At 45.9% G+C, this 24279-nt stretch overlaps 1 protein-coding gene across 1 annotated transcript; it reads left to right on the top strand.

Annotated features, from left to right (window-relative positions):
* The first annotated feature begins 17859 nt into the window (after nt 1–17859).
* LOC123081842 (zinc finger protein ZAT12-like) lies at nt 17860–18830 on the top strand. Its single transcript, XM_044504356.1, has one exon. It carries the CDS (start codon nt 17936–17938, stop codon nt 18482–18484), a length of 549 nt encoding a protein of 182 aa, XP_044360291.1. The 5' UTR covers nt 17860–17935; the 3' UTR covers nt 18485–18830.
* The last annotated feature ends 5449 nt before the right edge of the window (nt 18831–24279 follow it).

Genomic DNA, 24279 nt, shown 5'->3' with positions numbered 1-24279 from the left:
CCGCACAGAAAATAATATTTTAAATTCAACAAGCATTGCTTAAAGCGCCTATGAACAAGTTTTCAGCGCACAGGATAAAAACGAGCGAGTTTATTCAAAAATTACATCCTTGGTACATTCATCCGCCACAAGGCGGGCACCCGCAAGAACATCCTTGTAATAGTTCTCGGGCTTGCGATGCTCCTTCCCCGGCGGCGGCCCGTCCTTCACAAGCTTCTCACCGTCCAGCTTACCCCAGTGCACCTTTGCACGGGCAAGGGCCCGACGGGCACCTTCGATGCAGACGGAGCGCTTGATGACCTCGAGCCTTGGACAGGCCTCCACCAGCCGCCGCACCAGCCCGAAGTAGCTCCCAGGCAGGGCCTCTCCGGGCCACAGCCGAACTATGAAGCCCTTCATGGCCTGTTCGGCCGCCTTGTGGAGCTCGACCAGCTGTTTCAGCTGGTCGCTCAAGGGCACAGGGTGTCCGGCCTCAGCATACTGAGACCAGAACACCTTCTCCGTCGAGCTGCCCTCTTCAGCTCGGTAGAATGCGGCGGCGTCGGATACGCTGCGGGGAAGATCTGCGAATGCCCCTGGAGAACTCCGGATTCGGGTAAGTAACAAGTAGTTTACTTTTATATTTCTGCTTTGCATAAAGAATGCCTTACCCGCTGCTATCTTCTTCATCTCCTCCAACTCTTGGAGGGCCTTTTGGGCTTCGGCCTTGGCAGACTTGGCAGTCTCAAGGGCCGCCGCGAGCTCGGACGCTTGGGTCTTTGACTCAAGCTCCAAACTCTCATGTTTTTTCATGAGAGCCTGAAGCTCTTGCTGCACCTCGCCGACCTGAGCCCCAAGTTTCTCTCGCTCGGTGCGCTCCGCGGCCGTTTTCTTTTCGGCCTCGGACAGCGCCTGCTTGAGGGTCGCCACCTCAGTCGTGGCCCCTATAATAAGCAGTGCAATCCTGTTATTTTTTGCAATCACGCCTCTCTATAGGCACTTTTTCTGTAAGGTATTTCTTACCTTCTTTCTCCTCGAGCTGCCGCTTGGCAAGGCCGAGCTCTTGCTCGGTCCTGCTCGAGGTCCTGCTTCAGGACACCCACCTCCGCAGTCAGTGCGGCGGTGGCTAGCAGCGAAGCCTGCATACACATATTGACTCTTTTTGTTAGACTCCTGCGAAATTTACTAGATCCTCTATTCGGCTTTTCTTTCCGAACGCCAAACAGAGCATCAGGGGCTACCGTCTATGCGGTTATATTTATATATATATTTTTACTTACCTCGAAGCCTGTTAGAAGGCTAGTGCAAGCTTCAGTCAGTCCGCTCTTGGCGGACTGAACCTTCTGGATCACCGTACTCATAATAGTACGGTGCTCCTCGTCGATGGAGGCGCCATCAAGCACCTCAAGCAGATTGTCCGGCACCTCCGATTGGACGGAGGCCGCCAGCTCAGAAGGCTTGCTCCTCTTGGAAGGAGTTCGCCTACCGCGGTCTGGAACTGTTGAAGATTTCGGCGCGGGGTCCGGCACAAAGCCGGACTTGGAGCCCTGGGGGGTCTTGTCCCCTTTACTCCTGGGGTCCGGGAGGTCGTCTTGTGGCTGCTCCAGGACCACCTCCTCCTGCCCTGGAGCTCGTTGCGACGCCACTTCGGCGTCGTCTGCAGTGCGGGGGGAGACAGCGGGCGGAACTGAGTTCACGTCCAATGAATCCAGGGAGCCGCTCGACGACTCGTTGAGTTCGGCCCGGGGCGGACTGCATAATTACATTCGACATTAGGGAAAGCTATGCAACAAAGGAACATCATGAGTCATTCTGATATCCGAACTTACGATTTCGCCGGACGCTTGGCCCTGTTTGGCCACTCCTCCTTGCCCTCTTCGGCGTTGGGGCGTAGTCCAGCGGAGGGGTCTTCCTTTTCCTAGCCCCCTCGGCCTCCCCCGTTGGGGCGGCCTTCCTATTCTCTCCTCCCTCCACTGGGGGGGGGAGTTTTCTTCTTCCTCCTCCTTGTTTTCGCGGGAGGAGGGCGTCTCGGTCTCGTCGGACGACGAGTCCGACACCACCATATGCCGGGAGCTCTTTCGAGTCCCCGTGGCCTTCTTCTTGGCCTTATTCTCCGGCACCACATACGGTGCCGGAACCAGCAGCTTCGCTAGTAGAGCTGGGGCTGGGTCTTCGGGCAGTGGAGCCGGACAGTTAATCGGTCCGGATATCGCCCGCCAAGCCTGTCAAAGGTAAGGGAGTTTAGATCCCGCATAGAGTTAAACTATGAAAAAAACTTAACATCCTGTAAAAGGTGAAAATAGCTTACCTCGCTAGCGTGACGCTGCGAGCTGTATCCGCGGTCCTCAGAAGCGGATGTGGGAGCCTCAGCGCCTTTGGTTAGCACCTTCCAGACGTCTTCATACATTGTGTTGAAGAGCCTGTTAAGGGTTTGGTGCTGCGCCGGGACGAACTCCCACAGATTAAAGCCCCATTGTTGGCACGGGAGGATCCGGCGGACGAGCATAACCTGGATTACATTAACAAGCCGGATTGGCTTGTTCACCAGGGACTGGATGCATGTTTGCAATCCAGTCACCTCTTTTTCGTCACCCCATGATAGGCCCGTCTCTTTCCAGGACATAAGCCGTGTGGGGGGTCCGGATCGGAACTCGGGGGCTGCAGTCCATTTCGGATCGCGTGGCTCGGTGATGTAAAACCACCCGGATTGCCACCCCTTTAGGGTCTCCACGAAGGAGCCCTCAAGCCATAGGACGTTGGCCATCTTGCCCGCCATGGCGCCTTCGCACTCCGCCTGGCTGCCGCACACCACCTTGGGCTTGACGTTGAAGGTCTTGAGCCAGAGGCCGAAATGAGGGCGGACGCGGAGGAAAGCCTCGCACACGACGATAAACGCCGAGATGTTGAGGATGAAATTCGGGGCCAGATCGTGGAAATCCAGGCCGTAGTAGAACATGAGCCCCCGGACAAATGGGTGGAGTGGAAAACCCAGTCCGCGGAGGAAGTGGGGAAGGAATACTACCCTCTCATGGGGCCTTGGGGTGGGGAGAAGCTGCCCCTCCTCGGGAAGCCGGTGCGCGATGTCTTTGGACAAGTATCCGGCCTTCCTTAGCTTTTTGACATGGCCCTCCGTGACGGAGGAGACCATCCACTTGCCTCCCGCTCCGGACATTGCTGGAGAAGGTTGAGGTGGGAAGTGCGGGCTTGGGCGCTGGAGCTCGAGTGCGCAGGAGATGGACAGGCAAAGGAGGAAGAAGGCGTAGGTAAAAAGGTGGATCCTTATCCCCTTATATGGGCGGATGCGGTTGTGCGTCCCCACCAGCCTAGTAAAACTCGCTTGCCTCCCAAGCGCCGTGATAAATGGCGCGGTTAGGGTTACCCACGTCCGTATTGATGAGAATCCCGTAAAAGGGGTACACGATCTCTGCTTTGACAAGACGTGCCAAGGAAACCGCCTCGCAAAACATGCTAAGGTGGAAAAGTAAAAACGATTCGAGTAAAGGACTTGGCTGTAGTGTGATGACACACTGCGGAATACGTCAGCAGATTTGATTTGTGTTAATATTATTCTCTCTATGGCAATATGTGGAAGCTTATTTTACAGAGCCGGACACTACTCTTGGTGTTTACAATCTTCTATGAAGGACTTGGAGGAGGAACCCGCCTTGCAATGCCGAAGACAATTTGCGCGCCGGACTCGTCGTCATTGAAGCCTGGTTCAGGGGCTACTGAGGGAGTCCTGGATTAGGGGGTGTTCGGGTAGCCGGACTATACCTTCAGCCGGACTCCTGGACTATGAAGATACAAGATTGAAGACTTCGTCTCGTGTCCGGATGGGACTTTCCTTGGCGTGGAAGGCAAGCTTGCCGATGCAGATATTCAAGATCTCCTACCATTGTAACCGACTTTATGTAACCCTAACCCTATCCAGTGTCTATATAAGTCGGAGGGTTGTAGTCCGTAGGCAATCAACTCCATACACAACAATCATACCATAGGCTAGCTTCTAGGGTTTAGCCTCCTTGATCTCGTGGTAGATCTACTCTTGTACTACCCATATCATCAATATTAATTAAGAAGGAGTAGGGTATTACCTCCATCGAGAGGGCCCGAACCTGGGTAAAACAAAGTGTTCCCTGCCTCCTGTTACCATCCGGCCTAGACGCACAGTTCGGGACCCCCTACCCGAGATCCGCCAGTTTTGACACCGACACACACCCACTTAGTTTTTTTGATGAGCTTTCATGTATTTATAGCTCTAGTGCATCCATTGCATGGCAATCCCTACTCCTTGCATTGACATCAATCGGTGGGCATCTCCATAGCCCATTGATTAGCCACGTCAATGTGAGACTTTCTCCCCTTTTGTCTTATCACACAACCTCAATCATCATATTCTATTCCACCCATAGTGCTATGTCCATGGCTCGCGCTCATATATTGCGTAAAAGTTGAAAGAGTTTGAAAAGGCTAAGTATGAAACAATTGCTTGGCTTGTCATCGGGGTTGTGCATGATGGGAGCATTTTGTGTGATGAAAATGAAGCATGGACAAACTATATGACTTTGTAGGGATAAGTTTTCTTTGGCTATGATATTTTGATAAGACATAATTGCTTGATTAGCATACTTAGAGTATTACTATTTTTATGTCAACAATAAACTTTGATCTTGAATCTTTCGGATCTGAACATTCATACCACAATAGAGAAAAATACATTGAAGAACATGCTAGAAAGCATTCCACATCAAAAAATCTGTTTTTATCATTTACCTACTCGAGGACGAGCAGGAATTAAGCTTGGGGATGCTGATACGTCTCCAACGTATCTATAATTTTTGATTCTTCCATGCTATTTTATTATCTATTTAGGATGTTAATGGGCTTTATTTTACACTTTTATATTATTTTTGGGACTAACCTATTAACCCAAGGCCAGTGCAAATTGCTGTTTTTTTGCCTATTTCAGTGTTTCGCAGAAAAGGAATATCAAACGGAGTCCAAACAGAATGAAACCTTTGGGAGTGTGATTTTTGGAACAAACGTGATCCAAAGGACTTGGAGTGGAAGTCAAGAAACATATGAGGAGTCCACGAGGCAGGGGGTGCGCCTACCCCCCTGGGCGCGCCCTCCACCCTCGTGGGCCCCTCATTGCTCCAACCGACCTACTTCTTCCTCCTATATATATCCATATACCCCGCAAACATCCAGGAGAACCACGAAACCCTATTTCCACCGCCGCAACCTTATGTACCCAAGAGATCCCATCTTGGGGCCTTTTCCGGAGCTCCGCCGGAGGGGACATTGATCATGGAGGGCCTCTACATCAACTCCATGGCCCCTCCGATGATGTGTGAGTAGTTTACTTCAGACCTTCGGGTCCATAGTTATTAGCTAGATGGCTTCTTCTCTCTCTTTGGATCTCAATACAAAGTTCTCCTCGATCTTCTTGGAGATCTATTCGATGTAACTCTTTTTGTGGTGTGTTTGTCGATATCCGATGAATTGTGGGTTTATGATCAAGTCTATCTATGAACAATATTTGATTCTTCTCTGAAATCTTTTATGCATGATTGGTTATCTTTGCAAGTCGCTTCGAATTATCAGTTTGGTTTGGCCTACCAGATTGATCGTTCTTGCAATGGGAGAAGTGCTTAGCTTTTGGTTCATCTTGTCGTGCTTGATCCCAGTGACAGAATGGGTAACGACACGTATTGTATTGTTGCCATCGAGGATAAAAAGATGGGGTTTATATCATATTGCTTGAGTTTATCCCTCTACATCATGTCATCTTACCTAAGGCGTTACTCTGTTCTTATGAACTTAATACTCTAGATGGATGCTGGATAGCGGTCGATGTGTGGAGTAATAGTAGTAGATGCAGGCAGGAGTCGGTCTACTTGTCACGGACGTGATGCCTATAGACATGATCATGCCTAGATATTCTCATAATATTCGCTTTTCTATCAATTGCTCGACAGTAATTTGTTCACCCACCTTAATACTTATGCTATCTTGAGAGAAGCCACTAGTGAAACCTATGGCCCCCGGGTCTATTCTCCATCATATAAGTTTCCAATCTATTTTACTTTGCAATCTTTACTTTCAATCTATACCATAAAAATACCAAAAATATTTATCTTACCATTATTATCTCTATCAGATCTCACTCTCGCAAGTGACCGTGAAGGGATTGACAACCCCTTTATCGCATTGGTTGCGAGGTTATTATATGTTTGTGTAGGTACGAGGGACTTGCGTATGGCCTCCTACTGGATTGATACCTTGGTTCTCAAAAATTGAGGGAAATACTTACGCTACTTTGCCGCATCACCCTTTCCTCTTCAAGCGAAAACCAACGCAGTGCTCAAGAGGTAGCAAGAAGGATTTCTGGCGCCGTTGCCAAGGACTCTACGCACAAGTCAAGACATACCAAGTACCCATCACAAACTCTTATCCCTTGCATTATATTATTTGCCATTTGCCTCTCGTTTCCTCTCCCCCACTTCACCCTTGCCGTTTTATTCGCCCTCTTTTTCCGCTCGCTTTCTTCCCGTGTGTATCTTTCTTTGTGTTTCCATATGCCCTCTATTTCCTTGCATCTTTGCTTGCTAAAAATCTATTGTTATGGATCCACTTAAAGTGTTCTACATGGATCATCTTCGATCCTTATGCGCTCGTGCTGAAACCCCAACTAGCCTAGTTGATGGGAAATCTTTAGATGAGCATGCTCATTTCGTGTGTCACCGTTTGTCTGAAAAAGGGATACTCTTATGGGATCAAATAAACATATTGCTATGCTATGCTTGGAATCTTTGTGAGATTTGTGATCTGACTTGTTGCTCTAAGAACCCTAAAAAACACTGATACGTCTCCAACGTATCTATAATTTTTGATTGCTCCATGCTATATTATCTACTATTTTGGGCAATATTGGGCTTTATTATCCACTTTTATATTACTTTTGGGACTAACCTATTAACCGGAGGCCCAGCCCAGATTTGCTGTTTTATGCCTATTTCAGTGTTTCGAAGAAAAGGAATATCAAACGGAGTCGAAATGGAATGAAATCAACTGGAGAAGTTATTTTTGGAACGAAAGCCACCAGATAGACTTGGACTCCACGTCAAGAGATACGGGAGGTGCTCACGAGGGTGGAGGGCGCGCCCCCTGCCTCGTGGGGCCCCCGTAGCTCCTCCGACGTACCCCCTGCACCCATATATACCTACGTATCGTAAAACTATCAGAACACACAATAGATCGGGAGTTCCGCCGCCAGAAGCCTCCGTAGCCACCGAAAACCAATCTAGACCCGTTCCGGCACCCTGCCGGAGGGGGAATCCTTCTCCGGTGGCCATCTTCATCATCCCGATGCTCTCCATGACGAGGAGGGAGTAGTTCTCCCTCGGGGCTGAGCGTATGTACCAGTAGCTATGTGTTTGATCTCTCTCTCTCTCTCTCGTGTTCTTGAGGTGATACGATCTTGATGTATCATGAGCTTTGCTATTATATTTGGATCCTATGATGTTTCTTCCCTCCTCTACTCTCTTGTAATGAATTGAGTTTCCCCTTTGAAGTTATCTTATCGGATTGAGTCTTTAAAGATTTAAGAACACTTGATGTATGTCTTGCCGTGCGTATCTATGGTGACAATGGGATATCACGTGATTCACTTGATGTATGTTTTGGTGATCAACTTGCGGGTTCCGCCCATGAACCTATGCATAGGGGTTGGCACATGTTTTCGTCGTGATTCTCCGGTAGAACTTTGGGGCACTCTTTGAGGTCCTTTGTGTTGGTTGAATAGATGAATGTGAGATTGTGTGATGCATATCGTATAATCATGCCCACGGATACTTGAGGTCACATTGGAGTATCTAGGTGACATTAGGGTTTTGGTTGATTTGTATCTTAAGGTGTTATTCTAGTATGAACTCTAGGGCTGTTTGTGACACTTATAGGAATAGCCCAACGGATTGATTGGAAAGAATAACTTTAAGGTGGTTCCGTACCCTACCATAATCTCTTCGTTTGTTCTCCGCTATTAGTGACTTTGGAGTGACTCTTTGTTGCATGTTGAGGGATAGTTTTATGATCCAATTATGTTAGTATTGTTGAGAGGACTTACACTAGTGAAAGTATGAACCCTAGGCCTTGTTTCAACGCATTGCAATACCGTTTACGCTCACTTTTATCACTTGCTACCTTGCTGTTTTTATAATTTCAGATTACAAATACCTTTATCTACTATCCATATACCACTTGTTTCACCATCTCTTCGCCGAACTAGTGCACCTATACAATTTACCATTGTATTGGGTGTGTTGGGGACACAAGAGACTCTTTGTTATTTGGTTGCAGGGTTGCTTGAGAAAGACCATCTTCATCCTACGCCTCCTACGGATTGATAAACCTTAGGTCATCCACTTGAGGGAAATTTCCTACTATCCTAAAAACCTCTGCACTTGGAGGCCCAATAACGTCTACAAGAAGAAGGTTGTGTAGTAGACATCAAACACCTCCCCTACCTATGTGAGTTTAATGATAATGAAATCATCTTCTTATGCAAAGGGTGTTTATAGTTACTACGATATCGAACAAATTGAAGAATTTGTTGCTTTTAAGGGTGCTTATGAAGTTGCTTCTTTGATTGAAAAGTATGATATTACTCTCTATGAATCTGAAAATCTTGACATAGTTAAATATTGCCATGAAAACTATGCTCATAATGTCTATGTCAAAGAATTTATTAAAAAATGACCATTGCTTTGATATAAAATAATGATATGCATGAATCTATAGATAATTATGATTAGCACACCAGGCTTTCACCTCATCGGCTGTAAAATTGGAGCCGTTGTCGGTGATGATACTGTGTGGGACACCATAACGGTGCATGACACCGGATATAAAGTCTATCACTGGTCCAGCTTCAGCCGTATTAACTGGTTTGACCTCTATCCACTTAGTGAACTTATCTACCATAACCAGCAGATATTTTTTCTTATGGCTGCCTCCTTTAAGGGGTCCGACCATATCCAGCCCCCAGACCGCAAAAGGCCAAGTAATGGGGATTGTTTGTAGAGCGGTGGGCGGCATATGGCTTTGGTTAGCGAAAAGCTGGCATCCGACACAACGTTGGACAAGGTCCTGTGCATCTGCTCGGGCCGTCGGCCAATAGAAACCTGTACAGAAGGCCTTGCTTACAAGGGTCGAGCTATGGCGTGGTGTCCACCGAGACCGACATGAATTTCAGCCAAGAGCTTCCACCCCTCTTCCTCGGAGATACATCTTTGAAGTACTCCGGTAGCGCTTTTCTTGTAGAGCTCTCCTTCGTGGACCTTGTAGGCTTTCGAACACCGAACAATGCAGCGAGCCTCATTTTGATCCCCAGGGAGCTCTCGCCTATTAAGGTAGGCCAAGAAGGGTTCGGTCCATGAGGTAATGACTGCCATGATAAGATGGGCCGACGGTGTTATTTTGGTGGCTGAGCCTCCGATTATATCAGTGTGTTCGGAATCTGGGTTATGGTCGGATCCGGACTGGTGTTGCCGCTCTCCCTTTGCCACACCACGGATGGCTTAAAAAGCCTTTCCAGAAAGATGTTAGGTGGGACGGGGTCACGCTTAGCGCCGATGCGAGCAAGGACATCCGCTGCTTGATTACTTTCTCAAGCCACATGGTGAAACTCGAGCCCCTCGAACCGAGCCGACATTTTGAGAACGGCATTACAGTAAGCCGCCATCTTCAGATCTTTGGCATCGAAATGTCCATTTATTTGAGATATTGCGAGGTTCCAGTCCCCGCGCACTTCCAGGCGTTGTATGTCCATGGAGAGAGCCATCCGAAGACCGTGCAATAAGGCCTCGTATTCGACTGCATTGTTGGAGTCTATATATAATATTTGGAGTATGTATTGAACTGTGTCTCCGGTGGGGGGCATTAAACAATGCCCGCGCCTAAGCCCGCCAGCATTTTAGAACCATCGAAGTGCATGACCTAGTTGGAATATGTGCCGTACTCTTTAGGGAGTTCGGCCTCTATCCATTCAGCGACGAAGTCCGCTATTACTTGTGATTTGATGGCCTGGCGTGGCTTATATGTTATGTTGAATGGAAGGATCTGAATGGCCCACTTGGCAATTCGGCCCGTGGCGTCGCGGTTGTGTATTATGTCATTCAGTGATACTTTGGAAGTCACCGTGATCGAACACTCTTGGGCATAGTGTTGAAGCAGAAATGCCCGTATGGGGTAATGAATGCCATTGCGGCTTGGTTGGATTCCTTCATTTTAATATGATGGTATCCAGAATATGCATCGAGGAAACACAGTGAGTTGTGTCCTGCAGTGGCATCAATAATTTGATCGATGCGGGGAGGGGGAAGGGATCCTTAGTGCAAGCTTTGTTGAGGTCTTTGAAATCGACGCACATGCGCCAGGATTTATCCTTCTTTGGCATCATCACCAGGTTTGCTAGCCAGTCCGGAGGTTTTATTTCTCTGATGAATCGGGCCTCAATTAACTTGGCTAGCTCCTCCCCCATAGCTTGTCGTTTGGGTTCGGAAAAGCGCCGCAATGTTTGCTTGACCGACTTGTATCCCTTCAATATATTGAGGATGTGCTCGGCCAACCTGCGTGGTATTCCTGGCATATCAGAAGGGTGCCAGGAGAATATGTCCCAGTTCTCGCGTAGGAACGCTCGTAGTGCGGCATCCACCATTGGGTCCAGTTGTGCTCCGATGGAGGCTGTCTTCTTTGGGTCCGTCAGGTGGACTTGGAATTTGACTATTTTGTCTGCTGGATTGAAGGAGGTGGATTTGGAGCGCTTATCAAGGATTACGTCGTCCCTATCCACCATCGAGTGCAGCGCGGTTAACTCTTCGGCCGCGAGGGCCTCAGATAATGCCTCAAGGGCCAGGGATGATGTTTTGTTTTCGGCGTGGAGGGCTATATCCGGATCACTAGTGAGAGTGATAATACCATTGGGCCCGTGAATCTTGAGCTTCATATACCCGTAATGAATTATGGCTTGGAAGCATGTGAATGCATCTCAACCCAACAGGGTGTGGTATCCACTGTTGAAAGGGGCCACTTGGAAGGTTATCTCTTCGGACCGATAGTTCTCCGGTGTGCCGAATACCACGTCAAGTGTAATTTTTCCCGCGCATCGTGCCTCCCGACTGGGAATGATTCCTCGGAAGGTCGTGCTACTTTGCTCGATACGGCTCCTGTCTATTTCCATTTTATTGAGGGTATCCTCGTAGATGAGGTTTAGTCCGCTGCCGCCATCCATGAGCACTTTGGTGAGCCGAAAGCCATCCACAATTGGATTGAGAACCAGGGTGGCTAGTGCCCGGGCTGTCCGGAATTTTGGTTCGTCACTGGTATTGAAGGTTATGGCCGTGTCGTTCCAAGGGTGTATTGTTGTGACTTGGCAGACTTCGGCGAGGTCACGGAAGGCCCTTTTGCGCCGATTGTTTGAAACGAAAGTCTCAAAGACCATCAATACCCTGAGGTCGTCGCCTTCCGGGGGGTGTTGCTCTGAGGTATTTTTGGTGAGGATATCCTCGCCACTCTTGGCCACTTGCCAGAGTATCCAACATGCTCTAAGGCTGTGGGTAGGTATGGTATCCGGTGTTGTGTGTATTTTGCATGGCCTATCGAGACATCCCTCTAGAACGGTTCCGCGTCCCGTAATGGGTCTAGATTTCTTTATTGCTGTGTCGGACACCCCGTGAGGGTGCATCCTTTTTGCCTGGACGAAGGGTTGAGTGGAAACTGGTGGTTCCCAGCGAGCTGCCTGAGTTTTCCAGGCGCTTTCCATTGCGCAGTACTTCTGTACTATGGTTGGCAAGTCCGCGAAGTGTAACACGTGACAGCGATTGATGGCGTTGAGGATTCCTTCGTCCATACAATTGCTGCGGAATATTGAGATCACGTCTTCGTCGCGGCAATCTTTAATCTTGTCCTTGATAAGGAGGAATCTGGCCCAAAAGTGATGGACTATTTCCTGAGACTACTACCGTAGATATGTGAGATCGCGTATATCTGGGTGGGTGGGTGGACTTAAATCCAAATCCTGACCCAATTTGGGATCCAGAGTTTGAGAAATTTCCGAGCTTGATAGTTCGGGCTCCGGGAGATCGACCGATTTTTCAGGTCTACCCTCTGATTCCGGGTTCAGAGAGCAAGGCATGCCGTTCCGCGGACAGGTATCCGGCTCTTCGAGCTCGGAGATCCGAACATAGTTCGTCCTCAGTATAGAGGGAGAGTTGTTGTTTTGCTCCTCTACTACCGCTAACTGATGGATGATCGGTGGAGATTTGATTTCTCTCTGATCGGGTTTAAACCCAATCCGATCGTAGTCTGTAGCGACCCCCAAGGCGACGATGTGATCCAAGAGTTCGTTCAAGGACGACAATTCATTTGGATCCATCCGTTTGGAGTATTCGGAGCCAATTCAGAGGCGATTTTTGATGACCCGAGAAGTCATCGTCGGCTCACCGGCCGAACGGGCGGTCATGATGAAGCTACCCAGTCGAAGGGTTTGGCCCGGGGCCAGAGCTCCTTCGGCGGTGATATTGCCCTTAATCAAAAGGCGAGCCATCAACCCTGACTTCGACGTCACAGTGGAACTCTCAATGAAAGCACCAATGTCGGTGTCAAAACCGACGGATCTCGGGTAGGGGGTCCCGAACTGTGCGTATAAGGTTGATGGTAACAGGAGACCGGGGACACTATGTTTACCCAGGTTCAGGCCCTCTCTATGGAGGTAATACCCTACTTCCTGTTTGATTTATCTTGATGAATATGAGTATTACAAGAGTTGATCTACCTCGAGATCGTAATGGCTAAAACCCTAAAGGTCTAGCCTATGTGATTATGATTGTCTCTATGGACTAAACCCTCCAGTTTATATAGACACGGAAGGGATTAGGGTTGTACACAGTCGGTTACAGAGAAAGAAATCTTCATATCCTATCGCCAAGCTTGCCATCCACGTCAAGGAGAGTCCCATCCAGACACGGATGAGAGTCTTCGGTCTTGTATCTTCGTAGCCCATCAGTCCGGCCCATGTCCAACAGGTCGGACGCCCGAGGACCCCTTAGTCCAGGACTCCCTCACCCGCCAGGCCGAGTGGAGGGGTCGTGACGTGGTATGGCCTATCGTAGGCTTCCACGTGGCCGAGTGGCCACTTATCAGCCTCGCCGTGGCCGAGTGCAGCCTGTTTCCTTAGCCACGGCCGACTGCAGCCAATCGGCTTCGACATGGCCGACTATGTATTTAAAAAAACGCGTACTATTTCTCTAAATTATTAGAAAAAGTGTATTATTTTTAAAAAAAAATAGGCAGTCAGATATACCCCAATTATCTACACCTACACTCTACAAGGACACTTCCTCCTCATCATCAAGGGGAAAAGCATGAACTTATCTTCTATAAGCAAATGTCAGCCCAACAGCAATCCAGCCAAATGTTCAAGCTCTTCGACGCATATTTTTTCATTATTTATGACTGTTATTATTTTATTTCCCACCATTTCAGAGTATAGAAGCATTCTCTGGAACAAGGAATAGTATAGAAGCATTAGACTTCTAACTGAACAGTTCTTGGTGTCTCCTACCTTCAGTGCCGTGCAAGGTCAATCCGTGACGCCAATGAAAGGCTAGGTCGGTGCACTTTGGCTGCTGCGAAGGGTAGGGCTCCTAACCCATTTGTATTTTTTTCATATAAATAAAACTATTTTTAATAGGCAACTCTTGGCTCATCGATCGTGCCACTACCCGGCACTCAACAGAGAAACGTGTCAACCCCATCTTATCCCGCTGATACATGCATTAGGTGATCTTATAATCCAACTTGTTATTTTTTAAATATTATTCCAACTTGTTATTAGGAGTACATAATCCGTATTTGTGAGAGTCTAAGGTCTATTTGGTTCAGAGACAATGAATCTGGGCGATTTTGATTACTGTACATAACCCATTTCATTTTACGATTATAAAGAATATGATTTTTTTTACTTGAGTAATAATAGAACAATTGCCACTGTAAACAAGAGATTACCATGAGCAGTGCAACTGTTCGTGTGCTCTGTGGATCACTACCAAGGGGCGGGAAAACGTGGAGATGAGCTTTGTTTGCATTATTCAAAGAAAGTATGCGACATGCAGCTTAACACTAGGACGAACTCTGAGTTGAGCTACCCCCTTAACCCAACTGCCTGAACAACTTGGCCTTGGCACCAACAATTTGTTGGAAAAAGACGTCACTGCCTGCGTACGAGCGCAGGCTTTCTCTTCTCGCACTCCGCAACCACAAGCCACATTACAATAGTAGCACAAGTTGTCCGAATATGCAAGGTGTTAGTACCTGCTCACAAGTTTTTCTTTTTTCCTTCCATAAAGCACCCGCGGGTCTCTTTGATCCGCATGATTGCAAAAATACAAGAATAAAAATAACATAAGATTGTAATGTCATGCCAAAAGAAAAAGAAAAACAAAAAATTCTCTCGAAGAGGTTTAAGTGAAAGCTAAAATCCCTAAGAAATGTAGTACAAAGGAATCCTTTGTAAAATTCTTATGGGGTTAAATCATACAAGGACCAATACATTTTTTTGGAAGGATTTCAACCCAATCCTTTGAATCAAATATACTTTAAGTAAATTAGACTCGTGGATCAGATGGTCAGAACAAACATCTTCTCTTAAAACTCTATAACAACTACAGGAGAAAAGGCAAAAATGGATCAACACAAGGAAAAAAACCAAAAGACCGTGGATATGGACCTCCACCTCGACAAACTCTAGAATCTTGGAATTCAGGTTATACAATAGAAATAACATTCGATCTAGTTATTGGGATATTTGTAAAGGCAAATCCAACGCCTGATCCATGGGAAGAGGCTAGAGAGGTGGTCGAGTCATGCAGATTACCATGATCTGTGAACTGTTGCGATGTAGTCGGGTTATGTGGTGTTGCGACTTCATGGCATGTGACGGGTGTCATTGAGGCGATAGTGAATGGTTGTGTGCATGAGTCGCACAGGGTGGGACACGCAATTAGAAGTTCGGCCAACATTGTTGGTCTCGTGTCATGTGGGCAACGAGGTTGTTGGTTTTGGTTTTGGTTTCGGTTTATCAGACACCTTAGATGGCGTGGGGTTCTCCTAGGTGGAGGTTTCCTTGACACCGCAGGAGCATCCCATGTCGACTCCGCCCATAGAAGACCTCACTTCTTCTCTCTCGAAGTTGCAGGGTGCAACCATTTTAGGCGGAGTTGTTTATCCACATGTTTTTGGTTTTTGTGTGTGTCTATCCATTGAGTTCATTGCATCATCAACATGGATTGGCTCTAGGCCTAGTTCCGTTGGACACGTTCAGCTAATTATATCAGGTTTCATATATTTTCTTAATTAGCCAGCCAATTCTTTCTACTAATAAATGAACAACATAACTCCTCATGGGCGCTTGAAACATCTTGGTTGTTACATGTTCTTGAGGTAAACAAGAATGTCTCGCTGTAAAATGGAATGTCATTACCAGCTCAATAAATAACCTAAATGCTAACGATCTGACATCAAATTTTAGCCATTCCTAGCGAATGCCGCCAGGCATGGCGGATCCCGCACGTGAATCCTAAAGCATTCGCTTCCACAAACTCGTCTGAACGGAACTGCAAGCTAACGATACTAAATGGTTTGCCGGATGACAATCTGAGTGAGCACATTTGGGATAGCCATGTCTGGTTTGAGAGCACACCATTTTTCACCTTTTTATGCTGACTTACCATTGCAATTCCCTTCAGCCAACATGGCAAATCCCGGAGCATGGTTATTTCCACCATTTTTTAGGCTGGCAATTCTTTGCTACAATCATGGCAAAGACCTGAAAACACATGGTAATTATTCTGCTGCAACATGACAATCTTTTTATACATGGCAATTTCTTATACAACATCATGAAAAATTTATCTATTTTTGCATATGACAAGTCTTAGAGCATTCGATGGGAGTGGTTTTATTATTGAGTGAATGAAAACGTTCGTTGCTTTGTAACTGAGTGGGGGGACGATAGTTAAGCTGCAATCAACGTCCATAAATAACTAGTCTTGGCTCGCACTCAAGAATGCAAAGCTCTAATGAGTACTAGAAAGTACAACTATCTTATAATAGACGAAAAGCAAGTACAATAATGAGCTTATAGCCAGCTTACATGGTATTTTTGCCTATATGAAGAAGAGAGACATGAAGAAAATAAGAAGAGTGGGCTCTCATGCAAGAGCCTAACTATATGCTAACTTCTAACAAATATATTAAATGGAAAGAAAGAGAAAGAGAGATGCTTATAAAAATATTAATCTTGTAGCCAATCTTATAATCTGCCTTATTATATAAGTGAGTATAATAGATGACTATAGATGATATGACAGTTTTTTATAGCCATCAGCTGGCTATACTATTAACCACGCTCTAAAGAGAACTAGTAAGCCGTTCCTTGGACGGTGGTTGGTTCTTCCTCGAAGTGTTTACCAAGGTACGGACTTTAATATAAAATTAGGTAACGGATCTTACTTAATTTCAACTCTTATAATAGCACATGATGAGCAAAGCACACAGCGCACAGACGTACAAGCCTTTTTATATGCTTTGACTTCTGAGTGTAGAGCAAGAATATGTTGTTTGTAGCAGGTGATGTCAGCGGCCGGAGTGTGCACTGTTCTTCTCTCTCGCTCGCTTTTACAACTGAAATACGGAGTAATACAGAGTGGGATCCGAATTTCTCGTCTCAATTATTGAAGCGAATGAAGTCGTTGGTGTACATCTGCGTGATGTATATATTAATACGTGCAGTGCACCTCTCGAACTCGTCTATGCTAGGCCGGTTCTGACGACGAGCGTCATAAACAATTTACATTTTAATTCGTGTGATGCAGAAGAAGTCTCACTGCGCCTGCTTGCCCTGGCACAGGACGCATGGGTTCGTGCGACACCACTGCCAATTATGCATACCACGTCTAAGAAGGAAAAACGGTGTGCTACAGTTGGAGGTACCTGGAGCTTAATTCGAATAATTTTTGTTGCAGGGTAGACTGGCACCGGATCTATTTAGCGGAGACTGGTACCGGGTCTAGCATTAATCTTACAGATGAGTGTGTAGTGTAGGCCAATGAAAGGAGAAACCCTATCTATATTCGTTATCTTTTCGACGAACGGGACACAAATCAAAGCTCTCGCAGTCACAGCAAACGACCATGAAAAGGATCGTTGGCAGCAACAACAAAATAACGACCATGAAAAGGATCGGGATCGAAAGCGCACGTCTCTCTCACCGAAAGCTTTAGCACCGTGAACTGTGGGCGCTCATGGGTTGATCGATCAGGATCAGTGGGCATAGGAATTCAGAACCCTCACTCTTCTCAGCTAGTAGCAGCCCCAGTTGCTTGCCAGGGTTTATATCCTATGCAAAAGCAGCCTGCTCACTTGGAATGGGACCCGAACGAAAAAGCCATCATCACTCAGCACACGGCCAGTGGCGGCACACCATATCTATAGCTTCGTTCGTAACAAGTACGCGCACGCGCGGTACGAGACGAGCTAGCGCATGGAAGTAGCGGAACGGCCCGGCTTTGATTTCTAGCGCAACCAGATTGAACGGTTTCGGCTCGCCGCGCGGCGGCTCAGCTCAGCTCGGGCCACCGGTGGATGGATCCGTCCCCTCTTTTGTCCGCCCTCATGCATGCCGTCACGGCGACGTGCGGCCTAACGAACCACGGCCCCTCGCGCGCCTTGACAAAGCATTTGGCATGCAACAGTGGACTTCTCTAGCTATAAATACGCGCCAGATCATCTCTTCCTCTCACTCATCCGGACCCATCCGAAAGCACCTGCCCATCAGCCTTCCTTCTCCTAGCTTTGTCTCGGTTGTCTTCTGGTCTTGCGCTCTGCTCTTGGACTAATGGCCCATGGGAAGAGGTCTAGGCAGCAGGCCGAGTCGACCTCGGTCAGCCTGCTGGACCTGGACAGCGGCGACATGGCGCGCATCCTGCTGCTCTTCTCCGGCCACCACCAGCACCACGCCCACTACGGGCCTTCGTCGCCCGAGAGGGTGTTCGAGTGCAAGACCTGCAGCCGGCGGTTCCCGTCCTTCCAGGCGCTCGGCGGGCACCGTGCTAGCCACAAGAAGCCGCGCCTGGCGGACGGCGCCGGCGCTGAGCCGCCCAAGCCCAAGGTGCACGGCTGCTCCATCTGCGGGCTCGAGTTCGCCGTCGGCCAGGCGCTCGGCGGCCACATGCGCCGCCACCGCGCCGTCGCGGCGGCAGGGCCCGGCGTCGGGCTTGGCCTCAGCCTCGGCCTCGGGCCGAACGAGGACGGCAACAAGAAGGCGGCGGCGGCGGCCGAGCTGGCGCTCGACCTGAACGAGCCGGCACTGGAGGAGGAGCCGGCCGATCGCGCCATGCTTGGGCTCGCCGTGGGATTCCCCGTGGTGGTTGACTTTCGACGTTAGGTTGAACAGAAGAAATTTGCGTCTGAACCATACAAAATTTTGTACTAGTTCAATACGTATTTGCATTGAGCTGCTGGAGAAGTCAACGACCCTTGGAACATTAGAAATGCTGGCTCGCGTATATACTTTTCTAAAGTCTCAGGGGCAGGGGCTCTGTATTTACAATGTTTGACTTCTGGCGGTATTTGTAGTACTACTAGACGGTTTTTTTCTCTTCTGTTTCCCCTTTTTCCACGGGGAGTTCAGTTTTATTTTATGCTCCTTGGAGGCATATCTACTACGTACGTATGAATATGGCTGTAAACCTCTCGAATTACGAGAATATTATACCAGGATTTATTCCCAAGTCGGGCGGGCTATTTGTGGGTTCCTTGAAATCAAACTTTATTTAAATCTGTTCTCATGGATAAGAATACGAGCCGCACAGGAAGGGTTTCACATGTTTTTTGTTTTGAAGCCGCTTGGATTAAACAGCGTCCACGCTCGAAATGGGATGGCCGGCGAGGGCCTGTCAGGTCCTTGTCGGAGGTGAGAACGATTCGGTTCGTCGTGATGTCGTCGATGAACGAGGGGCTGGGTAGAGAATCGCGGGGGAAGGGATGGTTGGAAGAGGAAGAAGAGTTGTTGGCTGGAAAAATCTACTGACGCGAAAACTTTTATCATACAACTTACAAAATCAATCCCTGAATTGCAGCATGCCTGTTTGCTCGCATGCCAAAACACCAGATTGTCCTTTTTGGTTTAAAACATACAGATTTGAGCGATGCTCGTCTGCAGACAAGAAGTTGTCGCGCGCTTTGCCGCGCCATTCTTCGTTCATTCAATTCATTTTCTTGTGGAATTATCATTGCTGATCACTAGGTTGCGAACATTAGTTAACCTGGTCCCGGTGTTTTTCCTTGTGACGTTGTCGTCCTTAGCTTTTATTGGATGTGAGATTTGGACATAAAGGAAAAGGCAGTGCTTATTACTGAGTAAATAGGCTATTTTTTGATTAAATTAATTTAAGAATAAATCATGAATATGACATTGACAAAATTACTGGCATACTGACTACGAACCGGATTAGCATGTAGTACGCATATAGTAGAAACATCTACACATAGCTAATACTGCTAAGACAGAAATAAACATGAGAGGGAAACACATGTTATACCCCTCGATAGGCCAGGCAGAGGCCGCAGCGACGGCGGTTGCAACAGCATCCTCGGTTGCCTTCTTCTCAGCGACGACACATTCAACGTCGATGCACATGGTGATGACGAAGGCGACGCAGACGTGGAGAAAGTAGACGAACAATGGCGAGCAATCTCTAGGAGACGCTCCAGCTAAATACCTAATCGCCCCTCTTCCGTACAGGATCCAGAGAGGCGGGGTCTCGGAGGCCTGCTCTCCCATCAACCGTGCATGCGATGGATGGGATGGGATCACCGGCGGCAACAACAACAAAAGAAACGCAGTGGGCGTATTGACAGATGCGATCTGTTTCGTGTGACGGCTATGGTTGGAAGACGCCTCACATATATAGGTAGGTGGGCTCGGCTCATTCTCATGGCGCGGCGCGGTGCGACGAGGCGGGCGGAGCGCCCAGGAACCACTTCTCTTCTCAAGCTCCAATAGCATGTGGAAGATAATCCCTTATAAGAAGGTCCAACTCCTCTTCAACTAGCAAGGTGGGATTAAACTTCCCACCACACCCATTGCCATATATCTCACATGGTCCCTTAGATATTTTTCTAAAATTGTTACATGGGTACAAGGCCCACCCTAATATTTCAACACTTATTGCACACGCAGTGTGTTTTTAGGTGAAAATCACGTGCGCGCCAACCATAGAGGCAAGTAACCACACCCCAACAATGCACAGTGTTTGTTGGAAATATGCTTTGCCTTTGGGAGTGAGAACAAATTTTCTTTCGGGGCGCGGCTCATCAGGGTAGTACACAGAGGTAGTCTCAGTTTCATCCACTTCATCATCTGGCTCAAGGAAGATCATATTTGTTGAAAAAGATCTATGTGGCAGCACTCGAGTTTGTCTTCGCAACCGAGGACCTTTAAATAAGTCCAGATAATCATAATCTTTGTCAATTCCCTTGGCATGAAGTTGATCTCATGTATAGTGCTCCCGAAGAAGAGTCTAGATGCGCTTCTTTTCTTCCTTCACCAAAAGCAGGGTTTGGTTGTATAGACGATTTATTTCAATCATTGTATGAACTTTCTCCTTGCGATCCAGTTTGATGTGCCTCTCAAGAGTTTGTTGAGTACGAAGGCAAATCTCATACAACAAAGGATTTTTATCCTTTAGGATTTTAACTGCAGCCTGTTTGTCCTTTGATGCTTGAGCTGGATCATTTCCTTTAGCAACAACACGAGCTTTGCATTTGCCATTGTCCTTGACAATCCGAAGAGTGTTACAGACAAGAGGAGTGTAAACTTTCAGAACAATTGGGCAAAAATACTTCTTCCCAGTTATCTGCTCAATTGCATACTGAACCCACGGAGCGTATGGTTTCAAAGTGTAACGACCCGTTTCCGAAAAGGATCCAAGTCCCTGTGCTTAATGTGCCATCCCTGGATCGGTATGCTAGCACACACAATACTTGATGAAATAACAGAAAATCACATGTATAAAATAACGTAAATACCATTACCTTAATCCATACAACAGAAATATCAACAGAGGTTGCGGAGTCTCCATCAACACCAACGGCAAAGTTGACTGTAGACAACGTAACCCTATCATATCACTTACTCGTCATACAAATCCTGCAAGATGAGACGTTGCAAGCGTGTAGGTCAATACGTTGAATGTACCAGCAAGTCACAGCACAAGAGAATATGAAAGTCCTACTTCTACATGCAATTTGGTTGGTGGAAGGTTCTAAGTTTAATTTGCATAAATCTGGTTTTTTCCTATCATCAAAAAGAATATTAAATTATTACTACAAAGCTTATCATAATATGATTGGGATGGTTCCTCCACTCAACCTATCCCCAAATTAATTAAAACCCATTAAATTAGTTAAATGTGATGAGATAGCTCAAATGCCCAATTTCTAGACGCTCAAATTGTCCATAACTAGGGACACGACTAGTCGGTTAGTTTGACACTCTGCAGAGGTTTGCGCACTTTTCCCCACAAGACTCGATCACCTCCTTGGTCGTCCTCGCAGTGTCTGGTGTTTGAGAACTATAAGATCGAGACATAGTCTTTCTGAAGCATTTCCCCTTAACACTAGGTAGACCGGTACACCTACATATATAACTACATCTGCTAGCCTATCGGAAAGAGGTCACACAATGTACTCAACTAAGCCAGAGCCCATATTATCTTGTGGTTGCACAGGTAAACTTTTAGTCATGAAAATTTGATGAATCTCTTTGAGCCTGGGTGGCATTCCATAGGGTGATCTCACGGGTCCTCCGGCATCCCCTTGGACAAGCACTGGTTTCTCTAGGTGTCCGGGCAAACCACTGGTTACTCTAGAGTGCCCCTACCAATCCACCTAGATGTGTGTTAATGTTTCCACCTTAGGGTTACCCAAAATTATTATATCTCTCACAACTTGCATGAATCACACATACCACACCGTCTATGAAAGCATAGCAAAAATTCCTACAACGTTGGCGATAATGGAGTACAGGCTCAAACCTACCTCCATGAACTACTGGGTTTATAATATGGCCAACTTATATATTCATGCAATCCTACATCAAAAGGACTAAATGCATATAGAAAACATAGGTATTAAAGGGGCATGATCAAGATGTAACTTGCCTTGTACTGTTGGTGAAGGTTCTTCGGAGTCACAGTTCTTGATAATGATACTATTCGCACTCTGAATAATATATCACAAACAATTATAATCACACATAAGAAATCACTCACAAATCCAAAAGAAAAAGACAAAGAAAGATTACAAAAACTCCAAAAGAACCGAATCAAATTATTTTGCAAGATCAGATCCTAATTTTGTTGAGAAAGTGTGGTGATGGCTCAAGATAATAGATTACGTCTAGGGTTTTCAATTTGCAAAAGGAATCAATTGAAAATGCGCTACAGTTTACAAGATATGATCAAATGAAGGTCCGAATTCAAATTTGAATCGCTCAAATTTGAAAGGTTCAAAAGTTGAAACAAATGATGCTACTGGATGTAGGAAGTCAATATGAACATGTAGGAAGTCAATATGAACATGTAGGAAGAAGAATTAGTAGATTGGAAATAACGGATCAAAAGATACAAGCAATTCAACATAGCATTGAATCTGCTTAGAATGTTTGTGACAACTCTTTGGTGGACTAGTAGAGTAATCTGACTATGATCAAAACTATATGTTGAAAAGACAACACTAATTGTATGGACAGAAAGATTTATTTGATATGAAAACAACGCAATTGGATTCATCGAAAACGGAGCTACGGATAAAAAGATAAGTTTAAAAGAAGTTTGAATATGAATCTAAACAAAATTTGAAATTTTGGAAGTTGCAAATTTTTTTTGATTTGATTGTTTCACTGGATAGGTGGATCAAGACGAAAATATAGGCGTTAGTTTCATCTAATTTGGATAAATGAGTAAAAAATTATAACTATTTAAAAAAAATTAGGGACAAACTGTTTTATGAAAGAAAAAGAGCTACGACTAAAAGAATTTAAGAGCTAATGTGTAAATACAAAGACTATTTAATAACGTAACTATTTTACATATAAGACCCTACATGGATCAAAATAAATAGCTTAGAATAGATTTCTGCAAAGAGTACCTTTGAAGTTAGTCAAAGCAAAATATTAATTTAATCCGAGTTGAATAATTTTTGGGTGCTAATTAGGTCTATATTTATAGATGGAAGGAAGGTTGAAAGGTAAAAAAACTAGCCAATGTGGGACTAAACATAGATGAAAAAGAGAGAAGACGGGCAAAAGAGGCGCCCGGCATGCGGCATCGGCCAAAACATTCGGCGGTCGTGCGCATGCATGTGCAGAGTTTTTTTTATTCGGCAACTGAAAAGAAGAAAACTGTGGGGGAAAAAACTGGGGAAGGAATATGGTCGGCTGGGCCTGGCCCATGTAGGAGAGAGGAATAAAAGAATGGGACACCCTGCCACTGCTATGCTACGCATGTGGGCGACAGTTAATTATGGGCCGCACGTATGGTTTTTTGTTTAAATAAAAATAGAAAAGAATATTGGAATAAGGAAAATAAAATAAAATTTTTCGATAGACATATTATATATCAAAATCCTCAGAATTTTATAAATAGAAATATGAAATATTTTTCAAGTTCAAATAGAGTTACTATAAAATCTCAAATTTCAAATAATGCTACTCTTGCAATAAAAACCAATAGAAATCTGTTTTTAAATACCAAAATGACTTCAAATTTATTTTCTCCATATTTTATATTGAAGGGAATCATTTTACCCTCATTTCCATATCTTTGTGTTTTGGAGAAAATAATTTGAATAAAAACTTGAAATGAATTTGAATTCATGGAGATCAAAATGAAGATGAAAGTTTTGGGAAAGTCCTTTTATTCCCTCTCACTTAACTTTCAAAAAGTTTCAATTTTCACTCAATTTCACACAATCAATCACACAAATAATCATAATTACTAATTTACTATAACATTCCAAAATTTGGAAATTTGAGATGCTACACAAAGCTTGAGGGGCATCCGCAGCATATGCAAGGTTTCGAGTGAATAGATCAGGCAGATCGAAGCGAATGCCAACTGATACGGCTTGAAGTGCATTTCGTACTAGCCAATCAATCGAATATGGCCTGTTGGTTGG

The sequence above is a fragment of the Triticum aestivum genome, chromosome 4A, assembly GCF_018294505.1.
Source record: "Triticum aestivum cultivar Chinese Spring chromosome 4A, IWGSC CS RefSeq v2.1, whole genome shotgun sequence".
In the NCBI taxonomy this organism is placed as follows: domain Eukaryota; kingdom Viridiplantae; phylum Streptophyta; class Magnoliopsida; order Poales; family Poaceae; genus Triticum; species Triticum aestivum.
Note: the sequence above shows the minus strand (reverse complement) of the source record. Positions and strands in the feature narration are given on the sequence as shown.